General features: G+C 39.2%; 1 protein-coding gene across 1 annotated transcript in view; it reads right to left on the bottom strand.

Moving 5' to 3' along the window:
• LOC140231659 (chromobox protein homolog 7-like) overlaps positions 1 to 20,808 on the bottom strand; it is a 67,519-nt gene extending 46,711 nt beyond the window's left edge. The window contains exons 1-2 of the mRNA XM_072311812.1: positions 19,972 to 20,808; positions 17,486 to 17,529 (exon numbers count right to left, since the gene is read on the bottom strand). Of these exons, the coding sequence (XP_072167913.1) occupies positions 17,486 to 17,529; positions 19,972 to 20,028 (101 nt within the window). The 5' untranslated portion in view covers positions 20,029 to 20,808. The remainder of the gene's footprint in view (positions 1 to 17,485; positions 17,530 to 19,971) is intronic.
• Positions 20,809 to 26,192: the final 5,384 nt, after the last annotated feature.

Here is a 26,192-nt window from a genome sequence, read left to right on the forward strand (position 1 = left end):
CACTGAGGTTCACTCGCGACCGAAGATAAAAATGTCTATTTACGAAGGTATTCCGATCAATACGAATAAACGACGCCTAATCATGGTTATTACCCAAATCAATATTTAAATGTCAAACTGGGGTTGTGGGTCTAGGCTATGAATAGAAATGGTTGCTACAAGTACGGTAACTACATCACGCAAGTTCTGGTCACGTTTTTATTGTCAAATGTAGATCTGTTTTCTGGGAGGGTGGACTCTATAGGATAGTTTGAGTGCGCCACAAGCCTCTGTTAGGTTATTCATCGAGCACATGCTTCTGTGATTTCTATATGACGTAATAACGGATCAGCCGTCCTCTCTGAAATTCGTATATGCTGCACGTCTACTAGAGTTGCTACAAGCAAAGGCAGTGGCATAAGGGCTTTTTACACTTGTGAAATTTTGCTTAGCCCCGGACCAACGGTGGGGCTAAGGGGGGGGGGGGGGGGGCTTAGCCCCACCGTTGGTACGGGACTATCCTTAGCCCACTTTCTGTTTACACTCGTTTTTGCCCCACCGATAGTACGGTACTATCTGGCCCTGCAAAATAGCAGGGGTTAGCACCGCAATTGCGGTGCCAAGCAAGTGAGTGTAAACAGAACGAAAAAAATAATCCTGGGCTAAGCGACGGAGACGAAGTCCGACCCTCAATGACCAATCAGAAACGAGGTAATCAAGTGCTGCCGGTGCGTGCATGTACGTGTACAGTACAAAGCGTAATTATGAATATTCATGTGGTTTGGAAAGTCCGGGGCTAAGAAATACGAGTGTAAAAAGGTCAGTTTTCTCCTTAGCCCCGGACAAGAGATAGTACGGGACTAATTGGCGAGTGTAAAAAGCTGAAAAAATTGGTACGGGACTAACGATAGTCCTGGGTCAGAGAAAGTCCGGGGTTAAGAAACACAAGTGTAAAAAGCCCTATATAGACCTACTCGTACTAGTACAGGTCGCATAATTATAGGAACGGGCACATGTACTAGTAGGGCCTATACAGTCAAAATTGCATGTTCCTCGATTTCGAGTCTTTTCGTGCGAGTTTGGCAGGTAGAAGATCGATCAAGATGTAAATCATATTCAGATTGACATTGAATGACTTTTAGCTGGCAGTAGTGAGTGGCCATATGCTTTAGTATCCTATTTCGCAGCCTGCAATTTGTATTAACAATGCCACTCCGAATCACGGTTCTTGACCTAACATTTCCCAGATGCTAGCGTTCGCATCAGGATAATGACACTGAATCGGTGACGATCCAGCCAGAAAGGTGGTAAGAGAAAAAGGACAAGTCCACCTTCATAATATACATGTGGATTGAGTGAATGCAGTCATATTAATAGAACACATGAATCCGTTTAAAAGTTATGATTTTTAAAGTATCTGCACAGTTACAGCTGGATGAGAAGACTACTACAGTGTATGATGTCACATGCGTAGAACGATATTATAAGGAATTGTTGTTTTGAAAAAAAAAAAATGCTCATTTCCTCGACTTGTCACTGACGTATGTTAAGGGTATTATTCCCCCTGCCTTCTGAAAGTGGCAAGTCAAGCGTTCTTTCACTATGTGAGAAAAGTAAAAATATGTTGAATTTTCTTCATTTATTTTCTTATTATCGTTCTCCACATGTGACATCACAAGCTATAGTAGTCTTTTCATCCAGCAGTGACTGAGCAGAAACTTCAAAAAATCATAACTTTTGAACGGATTGTCAGATTTTTCTCAAACTCTCATTCATGTGTTCTACATTATTGCTGCATTTACTCAATCCACATGTCTATAATAATGAAGGTCGACTTGTCCTTTAAGCTCAATCTCGGAGTACAGTACATACTCGATCTCTTTCCACATCCCCGGTCCAGCTGAACGAAAGAGATGACTTTAATTATTGAAGACGATTTATGGATACTGGAATTCCGGTATCAGTAGAGCAAACCTTGAGCGACTCTGCAACGAATATTAACGGTTATCAGAATCTGAGAGATTTTCCTCGATGCTACAGAGTCAAAGAAAGTCTTATGTATTACTCAGGCCGAAAGAGATATAGGCCTACAACGTTGTTGTAGCCAAGAACACCACCAGACTCAAGCAGCATCATATATCTACTGACATATAATAATATATTGAAACAGTCTGTTTGTGCTGACCGTTTCCAATGAGGTGCAATTTGGACAAACTCCAAACCACTGAACACTTTCACTTTCAGTGAATCACGACTCTCTAAATCAATAAGGGTGTGATATGTGAATAATTTATTGTCTTTCCGCTGCTGATTTGAGAAGCGCATTGATATTTCGCAGAACACAGTCTTGTCTCGTATTCTTTAGTAATTATCATTTGAAATCTGTGTGGCTTTCAGAATTGATTGTCTATGTAAGACCCAGTGTAGTTTCAAATAGTGAATACACCATGTTTTATTCATTTGAAAAGACAGACATTATAAAATTAAGCTTTTGGATCGGCGGCGATTCAGTTACTGTGACGCTCTCTTGATAACCATCATCGCTATCTCTTGCATCTCTACTGAATGGATTAAGTCAATGATAATTATGACTTCCCTATTTTTGATTCACTCAATGAAAATGAAACCTTAACTTATTAATCATTTCTGAGCAGGCTAATGTGTAAGCCCTATTATCATGACTAATGAATATGCCCTAGTCATAGTTTAAATCATCTATAGGAATTGGTATATTCATACAGAATGTCGCATGCTTGTGCACAGATGCATTCTCTTCCTCCGGGCTACTTCCGATGATACTTGGTTTTATACACAGCAACTTGTATTTTCCTGTTTGTCTCAATACCCTCGCCCCCATCTATCTCTTTGGTGAATTCTTGGAAATAAGTTAAATTTATATTAATTATGATCTTACCAAATTCCCCCTTAACATTTATGAGGACAAGAAGATTCATTCTCAGCAATAAATAAATAAATAGATAAATAAAAAGTAAAAAAAAAAATGCATTTTGTCGAATGGAAACGGCCTCGTATATCAATGATAACACTTTGACATTGAGAAATACGCGAGCAGCATAGAACTACTGTACAGGTCAGGACGGTAGACAGTTTATTGCCTTTTCAACGAAAGACCGACTTGTTGTTCTCTTTTATACGGAAGGGCGATTGATTTTGGAGGAAAAACACATTACTGCTGTTCTGTTTATAACGGGAAATATAGATCATTTTCGCACGCAATAAAGTTAAGATGAGCACAACGCAAACATAATATAAAACATTACTAAGAGGTCCTGTGCAGTTAAATGACGGATGCGGAAGTCAATCAATCGCCAACCCTGGGGCGGGAAAATTGCTTCCACAGTCGTTTTGGGAGCTGACGGCATTTAATTCTGAAGCAGGCGTTTTATAGCTACATTAGTCCGCCGCCAAAAAATCCAGCATAATATTTCTACGAAAACCGACATTGACTGTCCCAATGATGTCAATAATGACAGCCAAAGGGGGTATCGACAGCCCCTCAAACTTTTGGAAGACGAGGATTTATTTTGTGCGATATTTTGAAGAGATAGAAGGAGATGTAGATCGATAGAGAGAGAGAGAGAGGGAAGGAGAGGGAGAGAGAGAGAGGGAGAGAGAAAGGGGGGGGGGGAATACAAGAAGGTAAAAGTTGCCCCTCAGCCAAGAAATACTTGGCGAAGACTTCCCTTCTCATTCTATGACAGGAAATGCGAAGTGAAAGAGTGATGCGTTATCTTCTAGCAAGTTCTAGTAGGATGACGATGTCACGAAGAAAGTAAGTATCATTGTTTTCCCCTTTCTGTCACAGTGTCGCCCCCTTGCCCTCCTTTGAAAAGTAGACTAACTGTTGAGGAACTACAAAGGGTGAACTTTTTTTTTCTGCTACGAAATGATACAGTATCGCCTAAATTAGGCTTGAATGAACATAATAATTAATATCATGTGTCGCTGTGATAACAAAAATGTGTGCAGTACACATATATATATTGTTCCTGTGCATGGTAGTTCAGCTGTGTTCCACGGGAAAATTACTCTAACGTTTTACATTAACTATATCACGCACGGCTAGGTGATGACAGACCGTATTCGCTATGGATATAAAGTTAATTACAAGATCGCGTGATGTATTTCCCCGTTACGAGTACTGGAGTACACGGAGTATGGAAATTCACTATCAGTTGAAAATAAGTCTTGGGAGAAAGAGTAAAGTTTTTAAAGCACAAAAGTGAAAATTTCATCAAAATCGGATAGAAATTGAGGTATTTATGACATTATGAAGTTTCGCTAATTCATGAATTTAAGCAGCTCTCCAACAGGTGATATGAATATGAAAATGAGTGAGCTAATGATGTCATCACCTCAAAACTTTCCACCTCAAAACAAAAAAACGACATTCAATTTCCCCGCCATAAAAGTGTAAAACAAAATACTATTTCAGGCGAATTCACAGTTTCCACATAATGGTCAATCAGAATATTTTGATTTGAGACCGGAGCATAATACTGGGCTGAAATTTGAGTTGGCTTTGATCGAATTGTCACTATTGTGCTTATTACAGTTTTACTCTTATTTCTTTCCGGACTAACATTCAAACGAGGATGAAACCCAAGTGAATTGAGTGTAGTGCAGCGATATAGCACAACACATCACTGAAAGTTTGTGGAACATCGGGCAATCAGTTCAAAAGTTAACAATTTTTTACTTTTTTAAACTTTTTTTTTAACGATTGTCCGATTTTTCCTCAATCTTTTACTGATGTGTTCTACTTATTTTGCTGCATTCATTCAATACACGTATATTCGGGTTTCATTCCCTTTTAATTGGTCCGGAGTTACCCTTTAAATCCCCTGCACCATGGGGGACATGTTGCAAGATACTCTACATCAGAATGTATGTACATTAACTCTACAAATCATGTCCCCCAAGCCAAGTCCCCACATGGGAATGACGATTGGCTGAGTGTCAAGCTCCGTTAAAGTCTTACTTTGTTTTGTTTTGCTTTCCGTTTTAACTTTTCATCGACATCTTTTTTTTTTTTTTTTTTTGTTAGCTGTTTTGGCAGGATTAATCGCGAAGAGTCTAGCAACGAGGCCTAACCCCCCTTTCTCCCTTCTCCTCACCCCATAGAGCATTACGATATTCATGACTCCTCTAGCTGTATAACCAACCGTCTGAAGACAAGGAATTGTGCTCTCTTTACTGCAGTAACCTTAGTCCTTTGAAAAAAAAAAACAACCCCCTAAAAAAATGTTAGTTTATTTAGTGTTATCTAAAAGTGAAGCAAACTATTTAGACACTGAATGATTTATGTTCCTTTCTGTTGCTTTCTATTTGCCATCGCATTTTATCTACATTATCTCATGTGTTCCCTTTTTTCTGGTTCGTAATACGCGAGGTCATCAGACAATACGTTCTGCTATGGTTCTGCGGAGAGTACCGGAGCGGATGATTAAGCAAAGTTTACCAATCTATCACCGCCCGTTCCTGATGCGTGGAACTAGAGCAAACTACTTTATGCTACCCAACACGTTTGCATTATTGCTGGTGTTATACAAGTACAAGCACACAATAGAGTGCAATGGAATGACTCGACATCAGACCCTCATTTAGAAAACCATGCTGCATACATTGTACCATGGAGCTAGAAACGTAACTCCGTATTGAACATTGCAGTTCAACGGCACCGTGGCCTAATTAAGCCTCTGTATTATGAAAAACGAGAATACCCTTGTAAAATCCCCCGCCGTTCATTCACCTGATGGAATTCACGAGAGTGGAAAGGGATAATTATGGTACTATTTGAAAAAGAGATGGGAACGAAAAATGAGCAGAAGAAGTGTTCAGATCCTAGCTGTCAATTTCACCCTTTGAGGACCATCAGTCTACAAAACCTCAAATCATAGGCCCTGCACGCTACCAGATAGTCGACGGTAACGAAAGACTTAACAGAGAAGCGCCAAAGGGATCACTTCTTCGCCGTGTCCCTTACATTTACGTCGCTATTACCATGGAGCTACAAACGTTTGTACACGTAGCTCCATGCTATCATGGAAGGATGGCCAAGAGGTGTACATATCGTTGAAGGGATATCGAGTGAAGTTAAGTTCTGTAAAATTCTGCCGGCGAACGGTGTTCCCTTTCAACTAAACGCTATATGTTTGTATTCACGCTTGCCTGGCTTTCTTGACACCGCATGACTTACTCCTCGCCCCCATACATTAATTTGTATCTCTCTCTCTTTTTCTCTCTGCCTCTTTAGGCGCAGTCACTGGACTAAAACTGTTGGTGATTCTCTTGTCGTCACAATAGCTGCTGCATTCATTCGCAAACGCACATTTACTTAAAAAACAAACAAACAAACAAACAGACTCGTGTGTTTCAATTTCTCAGCTTATTTGGTTTGACGTGCACTTAAATAAATAAGTGTAATGGCAGGGCAGTGCAACGTAGCGAACAGTAACGTACGCATTAATGTAGGTTTGTGTACATGTATTTCCTTCTTCATCCAGCATGCATACATGTATTAAACACTTTGAATCAATGCAGTCTGACAATTAAGCACAATATTCTTCGCAGGCGAGACCTTTGCACGTTGTCGACAACTCGATGCATCTCAGGGTCATAGGGAATAAATTCGCAGGCGTCCGTTTAATTCGCTCTTCCTCAAAGCTAGCTCTATATAACGAGTGCCAATCGTGGCCATTACCCGATTACTGAAATGGGTTAGAGGACGAGAAGTTAGATTGAGATATGGGCCACAAACGCACTCCAGATCCGCAGCTTTTCACGCCGTGGCCAGAATGACAGCGTCATGGCAGTATAACACGATTTGTCTGACGACCGTCGTGCATTGACCGATCGTCCATTCGCAAAGAAGAGACAGTTGAATCGAAATTGAATCGCAATCTTGTGTGACAGTTTCCTTCATCTCCCTTTTTTTTTCTTCTTTTTTTAAAGCACATCGTGGGGCTGTCATGGTATAGCTTGGATTTTGCGATTGTGATAATTGCTTCGATTTTAGCATTAGAATCGTAATCGTATTATGACGATAGCAATATTTTTCCCCCGAAAGGTACTTGGAAGGTACTTTTGAATAAAAAATACACAGGAAAATAAGTGGGTTATTAAAGCTTTATTCATTTTAATTAAAAGGAAACTTGAAGCAAAATTATGAGGCAGATTTTACTCAAATACTTCAGTTGTAATACCAAATATCAAGTAGGGCCTATGTGGTATATCATTCTGTCTGACTGTAGAACGGTTGAACTTCTGTGCCTCGTCTCTTCACTCATGTGATCAAGCCTATAGGGTTCTTTTACTGTCTTGTTTTGTTTCCGAGACAAGCGGAAGATGTACTCTGACAAGATCTTAAAACGAAGTTGGATGTAACTACAATTTACGCTGTACTAGTAATTACCACTCTTGGGCTCGCACACATTATTCTCTCAGGACTCGTACAGGTTCTGTAACAGGGTGTCTGAACATTATACACCACTACCCCATTATTCTGTCTATTAGCTTTTTCATTGTCGCTGGTAACTAGACAGAAGACGATATCAATCAATGAATACGATATCAGGCCAACCCCCGAAGAAGTGTGGTAAGGTGACCTTATTGATTTCTCTCTGTTGGTACTCGGGTGAGGTCGAGACCTCGGAATCCTGGCAACTGCGGCGACTAATAAATCGCATATACAGGTAGGATTAACTTGTTAGCATGCAGCGTTCGTATAATTATCATCATATTCTGTCACACTTCTCACAAGATATTTGAGTGGATCAAATTAACATGATTATTACGACCATTGACCACAATGTTGCCAGTAGCAGTAGGACATTGGGCATTTGTTGGGAATTGAACGTATTTAGTTTGGTGTTCAGTGAGAAAACTGATCATAGATAAAACTAAAGTAAAAGTATATAATAGCATACTTTTTAAAGATTAAAGATAACAAATTGCATAATGATCTGCAGGTAAGTGTGTCCTATGACTGATGAAAGTGTTATTGAAGTCCCTCAGTGCCAGTACAAATACCCCAACATGGTATCCACTGGCAATGACTGGGCTGCCGTACTCGGATTTATTCTGCGTTATGTTTTGTTGGAAGAAAAACGAGAATGAAAATAAATGAATTGAATTGAATTGAATTGAATTGAATTGAACTGAATTGAAGTGAATTGAATTGAACTGAATTGAACTGAATTGAACTGAATTGAATTGAATTGAATTGAATTGAACTGAATTGAACTGAATTGAATTGAATTGAATTGAATTGAACTGAATTGAATTGAATTGAATTGAACTGAATTGAACTGAATTGAACTGAACTGAATTGAATTGAATTGAATTGAACAATATTGTAGGAGGGACATTATGGGTAAGACGTTTTGTCCACATAATGATGTACGAGGAAAGCAGGATTCGAACCCTTGTTTCAAAAACTGAAGCCTTAGGCATCGTACCACGGGTCTCCAACGTGATGAGGGACAATGACGTCACTAATAGAAACGGAGAATCTCTGTCGATGGCTATTGTATAATGTGTCCTGAAAGTAAATTCGTTTGTACCTCCATGGCACTTTCAAATCGGTTAATTACCCACGCGGGAACGGGGGGGGGGGGTGGTGGTGGGGAGGAAGTGGAGGAGTGAGGGAGAGAGACAGGAAGAGAGAAGGGTAACAAAGGTCCCCTTGGAAAATCACGAAGGAATCAAGGAATCACAAAATACATTATCATCGCTTCAGGCTACCGTTCCGCTTTTCCCTAAAAGTAAAACAGTATTGTATTTTCTACGTGTGATGGCAAACTGCACAATGGAAACTGGACGATAAAAGTGGGTCCCCAATATCCCCCATTCTTCTTTTCTATCAATTGCACGCTCTATCACTCTTGTCGCTGTAAATCGTTGTGTTGCGGTATAAGGAATATAACGTCAAAACCATAACAACGGTCGATCGATCTAAAACCCTCGATGACTATGCGGATGGGCTTACAACAACGCCAATATTTTAGAGAGATCAAGGTTGTACGTTCTGTGACACACTCAGCAATGTCACAATACCACTGTCCACTTACAAACCGGTGATTTATCGATCAAAGCGGTAGCACACTTTCTGTCGCAACTGAATTGATTAAACTGCGCATGAAGCACCACACCATGTCCGCGAGTCCTCGAAGCATGCACATCGATATAATCATACGCTGTGTAGGCCTATATGCAAAGTTGTGTAACCCCGATGATTTCTTGAACCCCCAGCTTAGCACATTCTTCCTCCACTTCCATTCTTGAATATTTATCACTAGTGTACACTCATAATGATACATGTAGGATTATTCCTGCTGAGGGATATATAGACATACTTTAAAAGTTTTATCGGTTAAAAACAAACGCACACAAACATAAAATTTTACAATATTGTACACCAGAAGCCAGTACCAGTAATCCATAATAAATATTTGCAGCATGCATGTATAATATTGATCTCACATGATGCGCATGAAGATTATAGGAACAGAGAAGATTAAATATATAGAGGGCATATAAATATTCATAAACATCAGCGAGATATTTGAAACATTATTAAAACAACGCAACGGATATCACGAAAGAGTAATGTCCTTTGACATGATGTCCTACAGTATGTCACATAAATCGATAACTTCTGATCCTGAATGCGCTATATAATATTACACGATGTACATTGTACCCTCTGAAGTAGGGCGGTAATTTGGTTGCTCTCTCTTCATGTGCCGCCGTTACATAAGAGAGGCAACCAGCCGGGGAGCTAGTCCTTGGTGCGTGGGCTGAATTGGGTGAGAAGCATACTTACGCGGCTTCACCTCGCTCTTTCTCATTCCGTGTTTTGTTCGAGGGGTGTGCCCTTGTGCCCTCTCTTGACTCAGAAGAGGCGTGAATTTGAGCCACCACGCCCATCATCGCCATTATCTTGTCATTCCTGGGTTCATCCCGACGTTTATTGAGCTACCACCACTCACGCCCACACCTCTATAATCCTTTGGTTCTACCAACAGTCCAACACTACGCCCACTCAGCCCAATACTTTACCAGTATCCAGAATATTTCCCGTCCCTGATATTTCGCAGGACTGTGGCAACCCCCAACACTCCTCCCCATCCAAATTTTGTCGTGGAACCAGGAAGATATTAGAGATGCAGTATGTAATGGGAGAGGGATGCTAAACCAGCCTTGCCTATAGATATAACCTAAAACAGAAAATGGGTTAGTTTCTCTCCAGCATCCGTGACCTACAAGATCGTGGCATCGTCAGACAATAATCATCATAATGTGTTGCACATCATCCATTTGCATGTACACTGTAGACCATACATGTATGATGTAAGTGGTGAATGCATTGATCAATAAAAATCATGCAATATCCTCCAAGAAGCCGGAAACAAAATTCATGCGCTCGAAAGTCGTCTTGTACGAATGAGTATAACTGCATGTGCATGTCAAACGACAGACGATAGGTTAAAATGACAAGAAAATATCCCCACGAACGAACGAAAAAAAGAAGAAGATTCAAACAAATCTTATCTGTTTCTGTTATATTTTCCACCCCTGACATGATTATTACCTATGGTCTGTCTTCGTCAAACAGCTATTGGAACAAAGAGATAATAACAGAGTATGTTCTTCGGGTTTATCTAGTTTATGAGACACAAAGTTGAGTTTTCTTATTACTGATATTTTCACCTACACTGCACGAGACACCCGTAGCAGGTTAAAAGTATAGTGGGTCAGGAGTTGCTTACGGAAAAGCTACAGCAAGAAGAGCTTTCGATGAACCTTCGTTCATGTTACATGAGGAAGACAGAGTCGTCCTGAACGAATGGTATTCCGAAGGTTTTACAGTCCAGATACAAAAAGAAGCAAAAGAAAAGGAAGTCTTCAAAAGTTTGATATACTACCAGTACTAAGTAGCAGGAAATACTTTGCTTATCGCGTTTCTCTCCATTGCAATTTATGTGTGCAAAGGGATAGCGGGCGGTTAACCCATGTGAGACGTCAATATTGTTTGTAGCCACTTAACTGTTCATACTAATCCACTGAGACTACAACAAATAAAGCCATATAAGTGGCGAAGAGAGAGAGAGAAAAAAAAATCGGAACGCGCTCATCCCTCGACACAATCCTATATCGTAAACCCATTTCTTACTTTGGATTTATTGCACGGCACAAATTACATTTGTAGGCCTGCAGTTAATCAGAAAGTAATAAGTTGCAAAACGTATGCCAACATTACTTTGGCTTGATAAAAAACAAACAATAACTCGGCATCTGTATCCGATAGTGCGTACAACATCCAAAAACACAAACCTGTTCTACCTTAAAATGCAAACACTCATGACCTGATTACACTAGAGAAGTAGGCGTTTACTATTTATTTGATTTGACAGATGCCGAACAAGGCATTAAATAATGCTGTTTTCTCGATTATTGGCTTTTTCTTTTGAATCATTGAACGACCGTAATTAAACCAGACTGATTTAAATACAGGTTGCAATTTCGATGGTAATCAACAAAGTAATGACCACATCTAACGCGGAAAATGATTTAAAAAATGTCTGCGATTGATAGATAGCCGATACGAAGTACGATGTCAAAACATGTTTGCGATTATCGTTTCAAAATGGCGACATGACAAAAAAGAAGATAACTAGGGCAATATTGTCGAACTTTGCGACATCCCATGGGATATACAGAGGAGTATAAAAAAAACCCCAACAAATCAGTGCATTACTCACAGCTTTGGATGTTTACGCACGAACAACTCTGAAACTCTCTTTAAATTAAAACCTTAGTTACAAACTGGTTGTTTTGTTTTTTTACTGTCAGCAGTGAAATCCTCTCAAATAATTAACAATCAATTCCATCAATCACCGTTATATTAGTTTCAATGACTGAATACATTTGGCGTTTTTTTTTTATATAAAACTACATCCCGTTTCTCATGATTTTTATGTCCCTATAAAGGGACATTATGATCATTACCTTTGATGGGAATCAGTACCAAGGTAAGAATTATTATATTCTATTTGGAATTTTTATGTATGGAATAGGTAAGAAGAACAACAATTTTTCCCCGCTAAACTTTCTGTCATCATCCATATCGCAAAGAGAACAACAATCGTGACATTTTTATAAGTATAAGGAAATCCAGTTATGATGTCTGGTGTGGCATATAATTCGTCATTGCCACGAACCAAACATATTAGACATATAGCTGCATTTCACACTCTTTTGTTTACATTGTCGGATCCAATATGCTCATCCTGTCCCCCGTAGTGCATAATTACATCAAAAACATGCATGAAAAAGGCAAATGCGATACTGTACTGTATATGATTCAGCAGGGTGTGGGTGTCAGATCAATAAATCGATTTTATTCTCTTGCCTATGTCTAGCTCGGAAACGCGTTAGAGTCCGAGAAATCCACAACAAGCACTTGTTTACAAACCGGGTCACAGCTTCCAGGCTAGATACCTCGTTATCAATCTACGCATTGCATCTTCTGCGGACTCCGAGAGTTTCCGCAGTATAGCGACTGTCGTCAAAATCATTCGCAGGTATTGTCTCGTTTTGGTTGAGATGGGGCTTCAGGTTTCAAGCTTTGTTGTGAGATAATGAGAAACCTCTAGGACATATGAAAGAAAATTATATATACAATTTTAATAGGAATTCAAAGTTTATTAGACGGAAATTTGTTTTGAAATGGCTGACACATCCAGTAACAAAGTGGTCCTCATAAAACGTGGGACACACCTTTTCATTAGGAAAACTTCATTTTTACCTGGTTTTGGATATCTCAGCCATAGTAAACTTGAAATACCTCTTATAGAATTGTATGCTCTTTTATTTCATAATTGGCTTCCAATTATCTCACAAAGAGTTAAAAATCTGAATCCCCCATTTCAACCAAAACTATGCTATCACTTCGAGATGACAGTCTAATCTTTTTATGGCAAATTTTCAATCAATGTGTACTGAATTCATCTGTTGTTGTTGGGTTGTTTTTTTTCTCGGAAATTCTATGCACAATAAAGAAAGTTGTGGCACGTTTTAATTGGGCTGTCACGGTTGAACGGAAACACTTTCCATCGAATCAGCAACATTGTGAGCTCTCGTGGATCACGGGAAGAAAACCAAATTCACGAAGGGAAAACAAATTGTATTCAGGTGCCGAAACCTCCTTGGAAAGGCGACTCCCAAAGGTCTAGTTATGACGATTTTAGGAATCTGAAGCTGACAGAAGGGAATTTCCGCCCACCTTCCCTGGTTCGCCGGTAACCATAGCAACCGAAACGTCGAGGTACATCCCTAGACACACTAACTTTCTCCCCCGTTTTTCTTTATACTCTTTATTTTCTGTCTTTCTCGCGAGGTCATGCATGATCGACCGACTGACCAAAGGACGTCTGAAGATTAACACATTTCCCTGTGGATAAAATGAAGTGGTTATTACCTTGTTCATATCATGATTTATTGCAAATAATTAAGAGGGTGTTTCAAGAGCGACATATACGAGACCCTTTCACGGGGGCAAGGATGAATATTTTATCATTATTATCGAATAATATATCTTCAGGAAACATTAAGCTCTCGAATCTAACCCCCCCTCCCCCTTACTCTCCTCTAATGCTCTTAATCATTAAATACCATGTTACTCAATATACATCCACATGCGTACAAATGCATTATCCCTATATTTCTACATAAAAGAGACATTACTCCGACTGTATTCAAATTTTGTAAGCACTTATAAACATAGCCATCTTGAATGTGCAAATTCGGTTTAAAAACATAATTTATTTTAAAACCTTCATTTGAAGGTGCAATAGCACTTAAACATCTTGTGCCATGAATTCTTTTTTCTCTCGCTAAATACATGTACCTCTTATGCAGTTATCATTACGTAATTCATGATGATAACACCATTTACATGTAGCTTCCTTGAGTCGTGATTCCTAAGTTTTAAGTTGACGATATCAGTGACGAGTTCAAGTCCGGTTTAATATCACTCTGTAAGATAGCACAGGGGGTGGTGCTTCGGAACATGGTCAACTGTCACCCCCTCCCCCTATGTGAGGACACACACACACAGTGGGTCATCCTGAGCGTTTAGTCCCGGACTTGTTGAGTAGGACGTCTGGACACGAGCTTCGTCCATCGGTGCGCACGTGTGGGTATTGTGCAACTGGAACGGCCTTCCGTGTGGCATGCGACGGATCAATTATGCACCCTCTCGAAAACTACTTACGAATTAGGCTGTCCTCGTTAGCGTTACGCTGTTCATTTAAGCTCCTGTAATGATGCTCACAAGTCGTGGCGTGAAGACTCAAAGATTGCACAAATACAGTACACGACAAAAACAGTCATTAGAAGGTTGCTATGGAAACGAGAGGAGAGGCAAGGGATCGCTTCAAACCGACGTGATTCCCAGAATCTGACATAAAGATTGTTAACTACATGTACATGTTTTATCAAGATTTGGAATTGTGAGCAACAATATGACAGTAGTTGCATAAGTGCACGATTGTTTTTCTATTAAATTTTGAAAAAAAAGAAGAAGAAAGAATACGGACTGCATTTATCCTGAACATCCCTCCAAACATGAAAGATAAACAATCTCACCTGAACCAGAGAATTTGCAGGTAACTGGTATATGCACAAAAACAATCGATTATCATAATAAAGAACAGATCAGAATAATCATCATTTCTAGCGTCAACAACACAGACTACCATAAAAACTACTGCTACTACTACTACTACTATACTACGTTGTTTACTGATACACAATTACTATCATTATACTGCTGTTATTACTACTACTAATGATTATACTAATGCTGCCGTTGTTTCGTTTTTTTTTTTTTTTTTCATTCATTTAGATATGCATGAGGTAAATCATTGTCACATCCGGATTCCGTAAACAAGTATACGAAGAAACGAAAGGGCGGATGATGACAATACTATGCTGAACTACATTGGTCAGTCATCAAGGGGGACGTAAATGAAGGACGCATCTAGGCCAACGAGCTTTGACGACAAAATCACTTTTTATCAACTGTCAGCATCAACATATCCTCAGAAAGTCGACGGAAGGTTTACGGCTCTATTTTCTCTTTGTTGTTGTTGTTGGTACATTCCCAGGTATGTACGGGAAAATTAATGTTTTTTTTTTTCTCTCGAACATGAAGTCATAAAGTGGCTAGGAAACTTGAAGAAGTTGATGATTATTCCGACTGATGAGTGCATTTATTTTATTTCGAGTATTTCGTTTCACACTTAGCATAATTATGTCAACTCCGTTTACACTGCTTTAAAAAAAAAATGTTCCTGTTCAGAAATAAAATCAAGGAATTACAACCTTTTAATATATAAGAAGTTGAATCTGCCGCAAGTAATATCGCACTTTTTTTTTCATAATTACATCACATCATTACACAAACCGAAAAGTGGAGACATAATCCTAGAGAGGCGAAAATTTGTTTTTTGTTTTTTTTTTTTTTTTTCAATCGCACTGGACTTACGCCTGCACCATATTATATACGCGGTCTATAAAAATCCGCCTATTGAAGCTACCCAATCAAGCACTGCCTTATCTACAGAAATCTCATGTAATTTCCACGAATGCCAGCGACTCCCTGAATTTGCGTAATAAGTAGTTACATCAAGGCATTTATCTAATAAGTCAGTCGTATAAGCCAGCCCCTAAAGGGTAAACATCTCAACGTATTATGTCAGCCGTCTAGAGCTCCGTTGCTTCTACGTCTGTTTATCGACACACAGTGATATGATAACAGTCTAGTGATACTCATTCATTCCGCAACTCTTCTTTTGATTTGTTTTTGCTGAAAACACTCCAGCTTTCAAAGGTTTTATGCTGTCACCATCAAGATGTCTACATTTGAATATGCGGATGCTGATATGCTAATAAACTGTTATATTATTAAATGATTCCGTAATTCTAACATTACAGCCCATAGGAAGTAATGAGTATTGGGCACTGCAAGGCAGCTAGAGGTAATGGTTTACATAATGTCAGAATCACGGCAGCACGAAAAGTAAGGTTATATATTTTGGGAAAACACACAGTTTTGAAGACATCTGATACAGTAGTCATATAACTGAATGATTGAAATAATAAACTCTATAATTCTATGTAAAAATCAATTGTTTTGCTTTGACCATAGGTGCAACAGAATACCGAACAGTAGTTCAAATCTACCCCCCCCCCCCCTCCTTTTCCCTCTTTGTATCAAGTTTCAACTGTATAGCATCAGGCATAATTAACCCATAAGTTACCCCGTGTCCCAACGCAAGTTACACCATGATATAATAAATAGATGACTTATCGAACGCTCTGACGGACAAGGATTGCGCAGCTATAGAGTGAACATACAGCCGATGACACCAAACGTGTACATAAAGTCTTTATGAGACCTTGTGTAGGGATTATCTCTGCATGAGAGATTAACAGCACGCAGACAATTCAGTATCATCTCGTATCTTCACGGAAGAGTGTATTTTGTAATAAGTGTCAATATCTCCCGCGGCTTGTAATTGTGTTAATATAACTGGCGTTCGCGGTTTCAGCCGTGTATCAATTTTCCATCGCTACACCTCTTCTACCCAAATGCATCATAACCACACGTCTATTGATATACCCCACTTTTCATTTGTAGTCTCGTTCATGAACAGACTGCGGCCTACAGCACGGTCACGATATCATGTGACCTACATGTGTCAGGTGACTTTGAACTCGTTACAATTACGCAATCAACCCAGGTGATCTTCGTCTCCCTTCCAGCAATTTATCGTATTGTTTTTATTTTTACTCAAGTTCAATAATGCGGACTTAGTTACAGTGCCCTCACAATTTTTCATGTAGGCCTATGCTAGATAAATGTATGTATGAAATTCGGGAAAAATGTTTCTTTTATAGCTAATAGTAATACAGGTACACGGACGGTGTAGCCTACATGTAAAAGCATATTCCCACACAAAGACATATATCAAGTTAACACTTATTCCTCTTTATCTTGGGTGATTTTAAGGCAATAATTACTAATCTTTATATGGCTGAAATGTGAGATTTATCATATCTGTATAATAATGGTATGAATAAAACAAAAATTGTGAGAGCATGACATCATCAACTTGCTGATTCGAATATTCACAACTGGTCAAGAAATGTTTTCCGAAAAAAAAAATGTCATAACTTCAATATTAGGCCTACTTATCCGATTTCTATCTTTTTTTTTCTTTTTTTTTTTCACTGTTCTGCAGGGTTTTTCTTTCCCCTCTCCTAATGAAGTTGATAATATTCTGGAGTACATTCTTCTTTAATGTAAATAACTATGCATGCCAAAGCGTGCTGCGAACTTCTATGCAGTTTGGAGAAGGATCGTAACGAATCACGACAAGCCTCTACTATACTGTACAAGGAGGATTGCACTCACCTGCTAGGACAGCCACGCCATTTAACCAAGTATTGCACCTTTCCCTGCAAAGGAACAAAACCACAAATATAATGATTTTAAGATTGGAATTTGATGATCGTTGACAATGTGAACGTGCAGAAAAGTACATAGGGGGGCTACGCTGTATATACTATATATTGTCTTGAATGCTTTCTGCTCCTCTTCACCAATGTATGCCTATACTGTATCATCCGACCGCTCACCTCCCTGATCCGACCAAGGAGGTACTAGGCTCGCCTAGTACCTCCTTGATCCGACAGACGAATCTTTTGTTGTGATGTAGACGACATCACGATAATTAAAGGCATAATTTACCATTTGCAGATGAAAGCATTAGTGCTATAAAATAGTTCTAAAATGTGAGTTAGGGATAGAAACAACCACTGTCAAAATTTGAATCCGTATAATCGATGTTAAGTGTTGTTAAATACACAAAATGTGAACAATAGTTAAAATAAAAAAAATTCCAGACTAAACCGTATACAGTTACGGTTTATTGAGAAAAACCCTGATATCTCCTTATATTTTAAGTTTTACTGCAAATATTTCATATGGTAGGATGTTTTATGATACAACAGACCTACACATATGCATCAAATATGATATCTTGAAAATTTTTGAAATCACTGCTCCCAAAGGTAAACTGGACCTTTAGATAAGGTGGAAAAAAAACCCGGATTGCTTTAGTAATTGGATAGACATTGTCCATCCTGAAAACGGATAACAGAATACAGTGTGTATATCCCTGCTCTAAATGCATCTCTTTTTAAGAAATTTTGATTGCTCGCTTGCTCATTATGTTTGTTGTTTGTTTTTTCCTTTGAGCGGGGGGGGGGGGGGGGGTAGGGCCTATACAAGTGGTCGGCGAATATTATGTATTCATGACAAGAAGCCAACCAAAAGTAGTTACTCTAAAAAACAGAGAAAGTTAATAAATGACGTGTAGGGTAAAAGTCGTACATGATGTATCTTAATTCAGCTTTTCATCACCATTATAAATGAACTGATTATTAATAATATGATTTATGGCAGATTAGCATGTACATGTAACATATATAGTTTTCATGGAAGCAATTTAAAAAGAACATGGCAGGTTGGATATGATAATTCGTTCGTTCGTTCGTTAGAATGTTTGTTTGTTTGTGTTTGTTGTCTGAGGGAGGAAGGGGATGCGTCGTCATGGACAACGTATAGTGCCTCCCTCCGATTTGCGTGGATGCGGTCGCTGACCGCGAACCCAGTAGCCAGGCCAGTTCCCTTAAAAAAGCGGTCACCTACGCTGCTACATTCATTTGTTCAGATTTGATCTGCCAAGGGAGCAATCGATGCCGGGCTACACCGCATCATCATCACCACCACCACCATCATCATCATCATCATCATCATCACCATCTCCTCGCTGCTCCATGATATCGGAAGACATCTGAACTACAACCCCATGGCGTCTTCCCCGGCTGTCTATCAATATCTGATAGGCGTTGAGCGAGTTAACCCTCTCAGGTCCATCGTTCTAAAATTCCTATTGGCATGGTATAGAGACGCGTCACTGACGGGACTGAAAGACCCGGGACTGAAAGACCAGGGAGGTGAAGTGGAAAGACCAAGTACATAGTAGTCTGCTACCCATGCACTGCATGAGGGCAGGTTAATGTATAGGGCCCTATCATATGTGCGCGTGTGTGTATGTGTATTAATACACATACACACACTCGCACAACCAATACATAGGAGCAATGTGGTGTGTGTGTCTGTGTGTGTGTGCGTGCGTGTGTGTGTGTGTTTGTGTGTGTCTGTGTGTGGAAATTAACCTTTCCTCGTTTGCTTCGAGACAGTGTGTAACAGGAAGTGTTAGCTTTGCCCAGAGAAGAAAAACGAGAAATACAAAAAAAAACAAACAAACATGGCTTTCAAAAAAAAAACCAAACAAACAAACAAACAAAGAACAAATAAGCATTCAAGGCAACAAGAATATATCTGAGAAACAAAAGACCCTGAACACACACACACATGCCACACATTAAGCTGAGCCGGAGTATTTGGGAATTATTATGAATAGAGAAAGATCACTGAGAAGAAACGCAGATTATTATGCACAAGACGAAGAAAAACAGAGCACTTAGCTAAGAAAAAAGACACATATTGTTCACTACACATTATTCAGTTACACGCACCAACTCTTCTCTCTCTCTCTCCATCCCATTAGTCTCTCTCACCCTCTCACTCTCTCTCTCTCTCTCTCTCTCTCTCTCTCTCTCTATCTCTCAATCACACGCACACACCCACACACACATGCTGCTATATTTCCCTGTATATCCAATGGATATCTTGAATCTACTGTACTCACGCTCACTCATTGGCCAGCGCACACGCTACAACGCGTTACCAGTTTGTAAATTCGTAACCTCCGCCGCCGATTTGGCAAACGAGCGTCCCTTGCAGGTTGATTTATCAATTATCACACTTACCCGTCTTATTCTCCTCTTCTTGATGCAGTCAGCGATGAATATTTGATCCGCATCCATAGCTGAAACGTGACACACGAAATCCAATCTAATTCCAAAATTGATGCGTGAATAATGCGATATATTCCAAGTACGAAATCCAGAGAAAGCGGCAGTCAGGTACACCTTTTTTTTTTCTTCTTTTATTTACTCCGAGCAGCGAACAGGCAAATCATAGATGTGTGATATTTCCGACTGTTATGAATCCAGGTAAGCCGATTCCACACCATGCAGGAAGGAGCGCCTGCTTGAGACGAGACGTGAGCTTCACGCTGCTTTTACAAAACGTTCGGGTGAAAGTCTCGCCGCAAGTTGCGCAGGTCTCTCTCCTCAGCTCTGGAATACCGCCACCTTGGTCCTCATTACACGCTGCCGTCGATTGACACACACAGACACACACACACACATACAATAATATACACTCCACGCGAGAGACAGCCAACTGATCGGCGAGACGGCTTCACCGTGTTTGAAGTGTAACGGCCGACTGAGTGTTGATAATAACGGCGCGGTGTTCGACTAAATAGCGTCCGCACGTTTTAGGCACGCCTACTTATTTTTTTTTCCTCCTCTCTTCAAACGACGGAGCGGAGTGCACTACGTACGCACATCAACAGCCGCCGTAGGTAAGACGAAGTGGCGAATACTCGAGTATCCCACATGTGTGGACATCATTCAATGATACACACACACAATCTCTGCGCAATCGATGACACACACAATCATACGCACGCTCGAGTCGGCACCTCCCCTCGCATCCAGTGTCAACGCTCCGCTGCCTGGCTGTAGCTGGCCCCAGGAAATATGATCCCGCCTTGTTCGCTTTCAAATGCCTTCTGCCTGATGCTGAGACTCAGCTGTCCCTAAAATAATGAAGTAAACATGTGCAGTGAGCGAGGTCGGTCGAGCGCTCGTCGCTTTTCTGCCGAGTCTCTCCTTCTTCGTTTCCCCAGGCTTGCGTCGGGGTGCTTATGACGTCACGGACAAGGAGTGTTTACTATTCAGTGCGTGACGTCACCCAACGGGGGGGGGGGGGGGTTGCTGTTGGGGCTACTGGGGGTAACAGATAGGAGATCAATTCGGTACTGACAATCTTGTCGCTGCACTGCGCTGTCGCACCCAATCAGCGAACCTCTGATACAGTGCACCCCTATGTTTTCGTTAATACCCACTCCTGAATGTAAACATCGGCAGGGGTGAGTCAGAGGCAAGAGGTACAGACGTTGCGTTGCTATTTCTCGTCATGACGCGCTCGCCTCAAAATAGGCATGGTGCAACTTAAAAATGACTAACTGCGCTACACTCCCAGATTAATAACGCAAAATCCTCCAACTTTGTAAAGACAACGAGGGCGGTGGTTGGGAGGGTGGTGTAATCATGGAGCTCCATGGTGTAATCAAGATGTCAGCTGCAAGGCTTTCTCATGACGCAACGGTTTTGTGCGTACGCGTTTCTTGGCGTATCATACAATCTACACGCTGCTTGTCCCCTGATATCGTCGCGAGAATAGCCGGAACAATTCCCTTTCTCGAAATTAATGGGAATCCGCTTAAAGCCGAAAGGTGATAAAAAGGGAAATGATCCGGGAACATTCAAAATATCTCTACGCCAATTTTCCCACCTTAGTACTTAACATCCTGATTGTAAACAATCACAATGCAAGTTATTGTAACCCTATATAAGGCGGTAAATTACTCTTAACTCTAGAACTACTAGTGAACTCTTTGCGACAAGGGAAACAATAACAGTGAAAACAGCTCTCGGAGTGGTGTAAGCCGTACGGATATTGCGAAAATGATGTGAAATTTAGACTTCATCAAATTGCATTTGATTTAATTTGATTCAGTGTTTCATCACTAATAGGAATGGAGCTGTTCACCGTCGTCTGAGAGTACAATTCCACTCCGCTCCGCTTAACTCTATGAAGTACGATAAAAATCACGCGAACAGAAAAATCGAAGTTTCATCCAAACCAAACTCAGAATAACTGGAAGTGTTTTGAAGTGTTTTCAAGAGCAACCCAAATCTTATGTATCAAGTCACAATTCAGTCTCCCCGTGAGTGAGTTTGCTCACAACTTTCAGTGAAATTTCAACCATAAAAAGACCTTTATCTTGGCTTCTAGTAAGAGATATAATTATTGTTAGTCCGTTATGATGACTGACTAAGCCATGATTTTCATTGGAAACGAATAAGTTTTATTGACTCCATTCTATCGAATTCGTTTTATTTTTGATATTTTGGTATATTTCTACCATTGCTATTATTATATCATATTATATCATATTACATATATTATACATATCCTTCACCAATGTGTATCATTCCAATATGAACGTTATCATTGACTCTTAGTCGGGAAAATCAAATTGCTCATTGGATTCCTTTATATCTCATTCCTATGTATATATATACATATATGTATATCTATAATGATATATATTGAAGCGTATAATCATAGGTTCTATCACAATTAAAATCATTGTATTGATTAATAATCCAAATCATTACATAGGTAATGATACGAATAACAGACAAGACTATATACTTATTCAGCTTTGTACACAGAGACTAACTGTCATGAAAGCGACGACTGCTAAAGAAAGGCCTTGATTACTCATACACTAGCACGGTTATATGATATTATGCAAGTTTGTATTTTTTTCATCGTTATAATAAACTTAAAACTTAAGTTGGCGTATCATTTTCCCGAGGCTATCATGTATCACTAGCTGTATAATATAGGTGTTACATTCTTCTTCTCATCACGGTTATGATATTGTATCTGTCACTCTTATTATTTGCAGGTTAAGTTGGCGTCTTATGTTCATGGTGCTATATTGTTGAGCCACTTTTATTACGTCGTTGCTGTGTTTTTTTTTTTTCATTTCGTAAGCTATTACAAGTCCTCTCAAAGTGTCTGTCAAAATGAGTCCATTTCAATATCTTATACTTCAATTCATGTCACACTTATACCACTCCTTGCTTTTCATATTGTTATTTTATACGTAAACACATTAATTTATTTTCAGTCTGTCGTTCAGACAGTGAATGTCTCAAGGCAATGCTTTATTAACGCAGAAGGGTTTCTTTTTTTTTTGGTCACATGACAGTTACAAACATTGAAGCTGCTTCGTGATCTTCCACAACTTCCATCCTGCTGCGATCTACAACAGCTCTCCTTGTTCGCCTTTGACAAGAAAAGTCTGTCTTGGTGTTTATTTTACTCCAGAATAATAACTGGAAAAGCCCTTTATTTGTACATCTTACTTTGTGATTCATCCCGAATAAAAACCAAAAGAGCTGTGCTTACAGTGAGCTAACTTAGATGGAGATTGTTTCAATAAGATTGGTTACCAAACTCGTGTGAGCGGACGATGACCCATTCCTCTTTAATCCATATTGTGCCTTGTGGGAAACATCGCAGACAAAGTTAATCATTGTGTTTGACGTCACATCGTGGACGATAATTATGCCCTCGTGTTCTTCGTGTTGGAATGTCTTATGGTTGATCCTCCACACTAGTGCACGGACGCTCTCACGGAATCTAAACTATCCTCAATCAGCCATTCACCATGCAGAACACAACATAACACTTCATAAACTTTCATAATCGCTAACAAAATGATACCAAAATAAATAGTAACAACTGACATTACTAAAGAATCATCATTTGAGTATTGTTTTTATCATAATTCATTTTTACTCTCTCTATGCATATTACTATCATTGATATAGCAATGATGATGGTGATGATAATGATGATGATAATAATAATAAAATAATAATAATGATAATAATAATAACAATAATAATAATTATCATTATATAGGAATGTTTGTTATTATCAATACTATTATTGTTATTGTTATCACCATTGTATTTTCATCATCATGTTTATCATGCTTGCCACTATTGTCTCTGACATCTTCATTGCCGGCCATTGCACCATCCCCGTATCATTAAAAATATTCGTAAAATTACATATTGATACTAAATATCTGCTGGAGCATTGATATTTTGATAATATGAATTATTGTCAAAAGCACAGGGAAGGAGTGGTCATTTCTTGAGTGTAAGGAAAGTTGGAAGAAAAACAAATTGCGTCATTATGATCGTACATGTGCCTCTTTCCTGACCATCCTCGCTACTCCAGTCAGTGATGGATTTTGCCGGAAAGCGATCAGACCGCTTTGCTGGCGATGCTATCAACATCGCCGTCTTTATATTTCAGATTGAGCACTTGTAAAGAAACAGTTTCTACTATCCAGTTATCATGCAAGCAAACAAACGAACAAAAGAAAAATAAATATGTAACCATTAGTATATTTTAAAGGGGATGGCTAGTAACTGATCAGTGGGAATCAGTGGGAATGCTGGGGGATGATTGTTCCAATCCTTTTGGGATTCATTTAAGAGTACATTAGGGCCTATGTATCTATTGTTGTGTGAAAATATTTGCTTCAGAATGGTCTCATATTCAAGTAATGTGCAGTTTAATGTTTCCAGGTTAGCATGCCTGTATACAGTGACGGGGCGATTAAACTGCACATTAATTGAATATGAGACCATTCTGTAGCAAAATTTTCACACAACAATAGATATATAATGTACTCTTAAATGAATCCTACAAGAATTGGAACAATCATCTCCCAGCATTCCCACTGATTCCCACTGATCAGGTGCTAGCCAGCCCCTTTGAATATGTAATCCCCTTTAAATATGTAATCATTAATATATTATGAATATGTAATCATTAATATAATTATTGTAAATTGTATTTACAATAATTGTATTGTAATAATTGATATATTATAACTAAATTAGATTCTTCGCAATTCTTCGAAAGTATAATCAACTTTGTTAGATTTTGTATCAGTGTATTGACAATTGAAAGCTGAGCTGAACTGAACTGAACTTGACCGGCACTCTTGTTTTTAAAGGTAGAAAAAAAAGATCTCTTTCTCTATTCCAGCGTCAAACCAGGATGTGTTGTGTTTACACGATAAAAGCCTGTCTACGCTTCAGGATGTTAAGGATGTTGAAATGCTTAATTGTATCAAATGCACGACATGGAGCTACTGCTTTCGCAGAGACATTAAACTTTGTGGAAATCTTTGCTTGTGAGATATTGGAAAAAAAAAAGCAGATGGAATATCAAATATCACGTGATAACCCCGGCTTACAAGTATAGTCATAAACCAGTGTGGGGGAAAACAGCAATACTGATCATTTCGTCATACCGTTATCGAAATTTCCACACGGGAATTCTGATGGGAAAGATAGGGGAAAAATAGACAACGGAATTAATGGCGAGGTGAAATGGAATCTTCCTTTCCTTTGAGTGGCACATTACATTAGGTGCTTACATAGGTTTGTGTGTAATATTTGTGTACATTTGACTTACTAGCACAGAAAGGGTTAATCAAACGGGTGCTGTTCGTTATTCCGAAGGTTCGCTATTCCGAAGGTTCGTTATTCCGAAGGGTCGTTAATCCGAAACACACAAATTCCCTATATACCCAGAGGTTCGTTAATCCGAAAATTAAAAAGGGTTCGTTAATCTGAACATTATTTGTGGCGTTATTCCGAAGGTTCGTTATTCCGAAGATTCGTTAATCCGAAAATGATATTCGGAAAAATGAACCTTCGGAATAACGAATCTTTGGATTAAAGAGCCTTCGGAATAACGAACCTTCGGAATTACGAGCTGTAACCCTCAAACACTGGCGGACACTAATCACAGGCTATACAGGCCGCAAAGCATGACCTGCAGTAAAGGATTGGGCAGAGGTGCTGATCTTTATTGTATGATCCAATTAAAATCTGCCGTGATTCTGCTGAAAAGCGGTTTGTTTGTTTGTTTGGTTTTTGTGGAAGAGTTGTGGAAGAGTGCAACATGTTTATAAAAACTTGGCAGTTCAAAACAGACAGAAGAACAAAAGCTTATTTAAGGGCATGTAAATTGTTCTCAGAGACAGGTCATTATTTGTGCATTAAGTTTTGTCGAAAAGAAACCCCCAAAACTGTATATGTATGTTATTCATAATAAAGACAAACAAAAACCGGGAATCACATAATATTCTGTAGAAGGTAAAGGAGAGAAGGATAGCAAGAAAAAGTAAACAAAATGACATTGATTACTACAATGCTGCACTGTAATAGACAAAGATACCGTTCTTGTT

The sequence above is a fragment of the Diadema setosum genome, chromosome 8, assembly GCF_964275005.1.
Source record: "Diadema setosum chromosome 8, eeDiaSeto1, whole genome shotgun sequence".
Classification (NCBI taxonomy): Eukaryota; Metazoa; Echinodermata; class Echinoidea; order Diadematoida; family Diadematidae; genus Diadema; species Diadema setosum.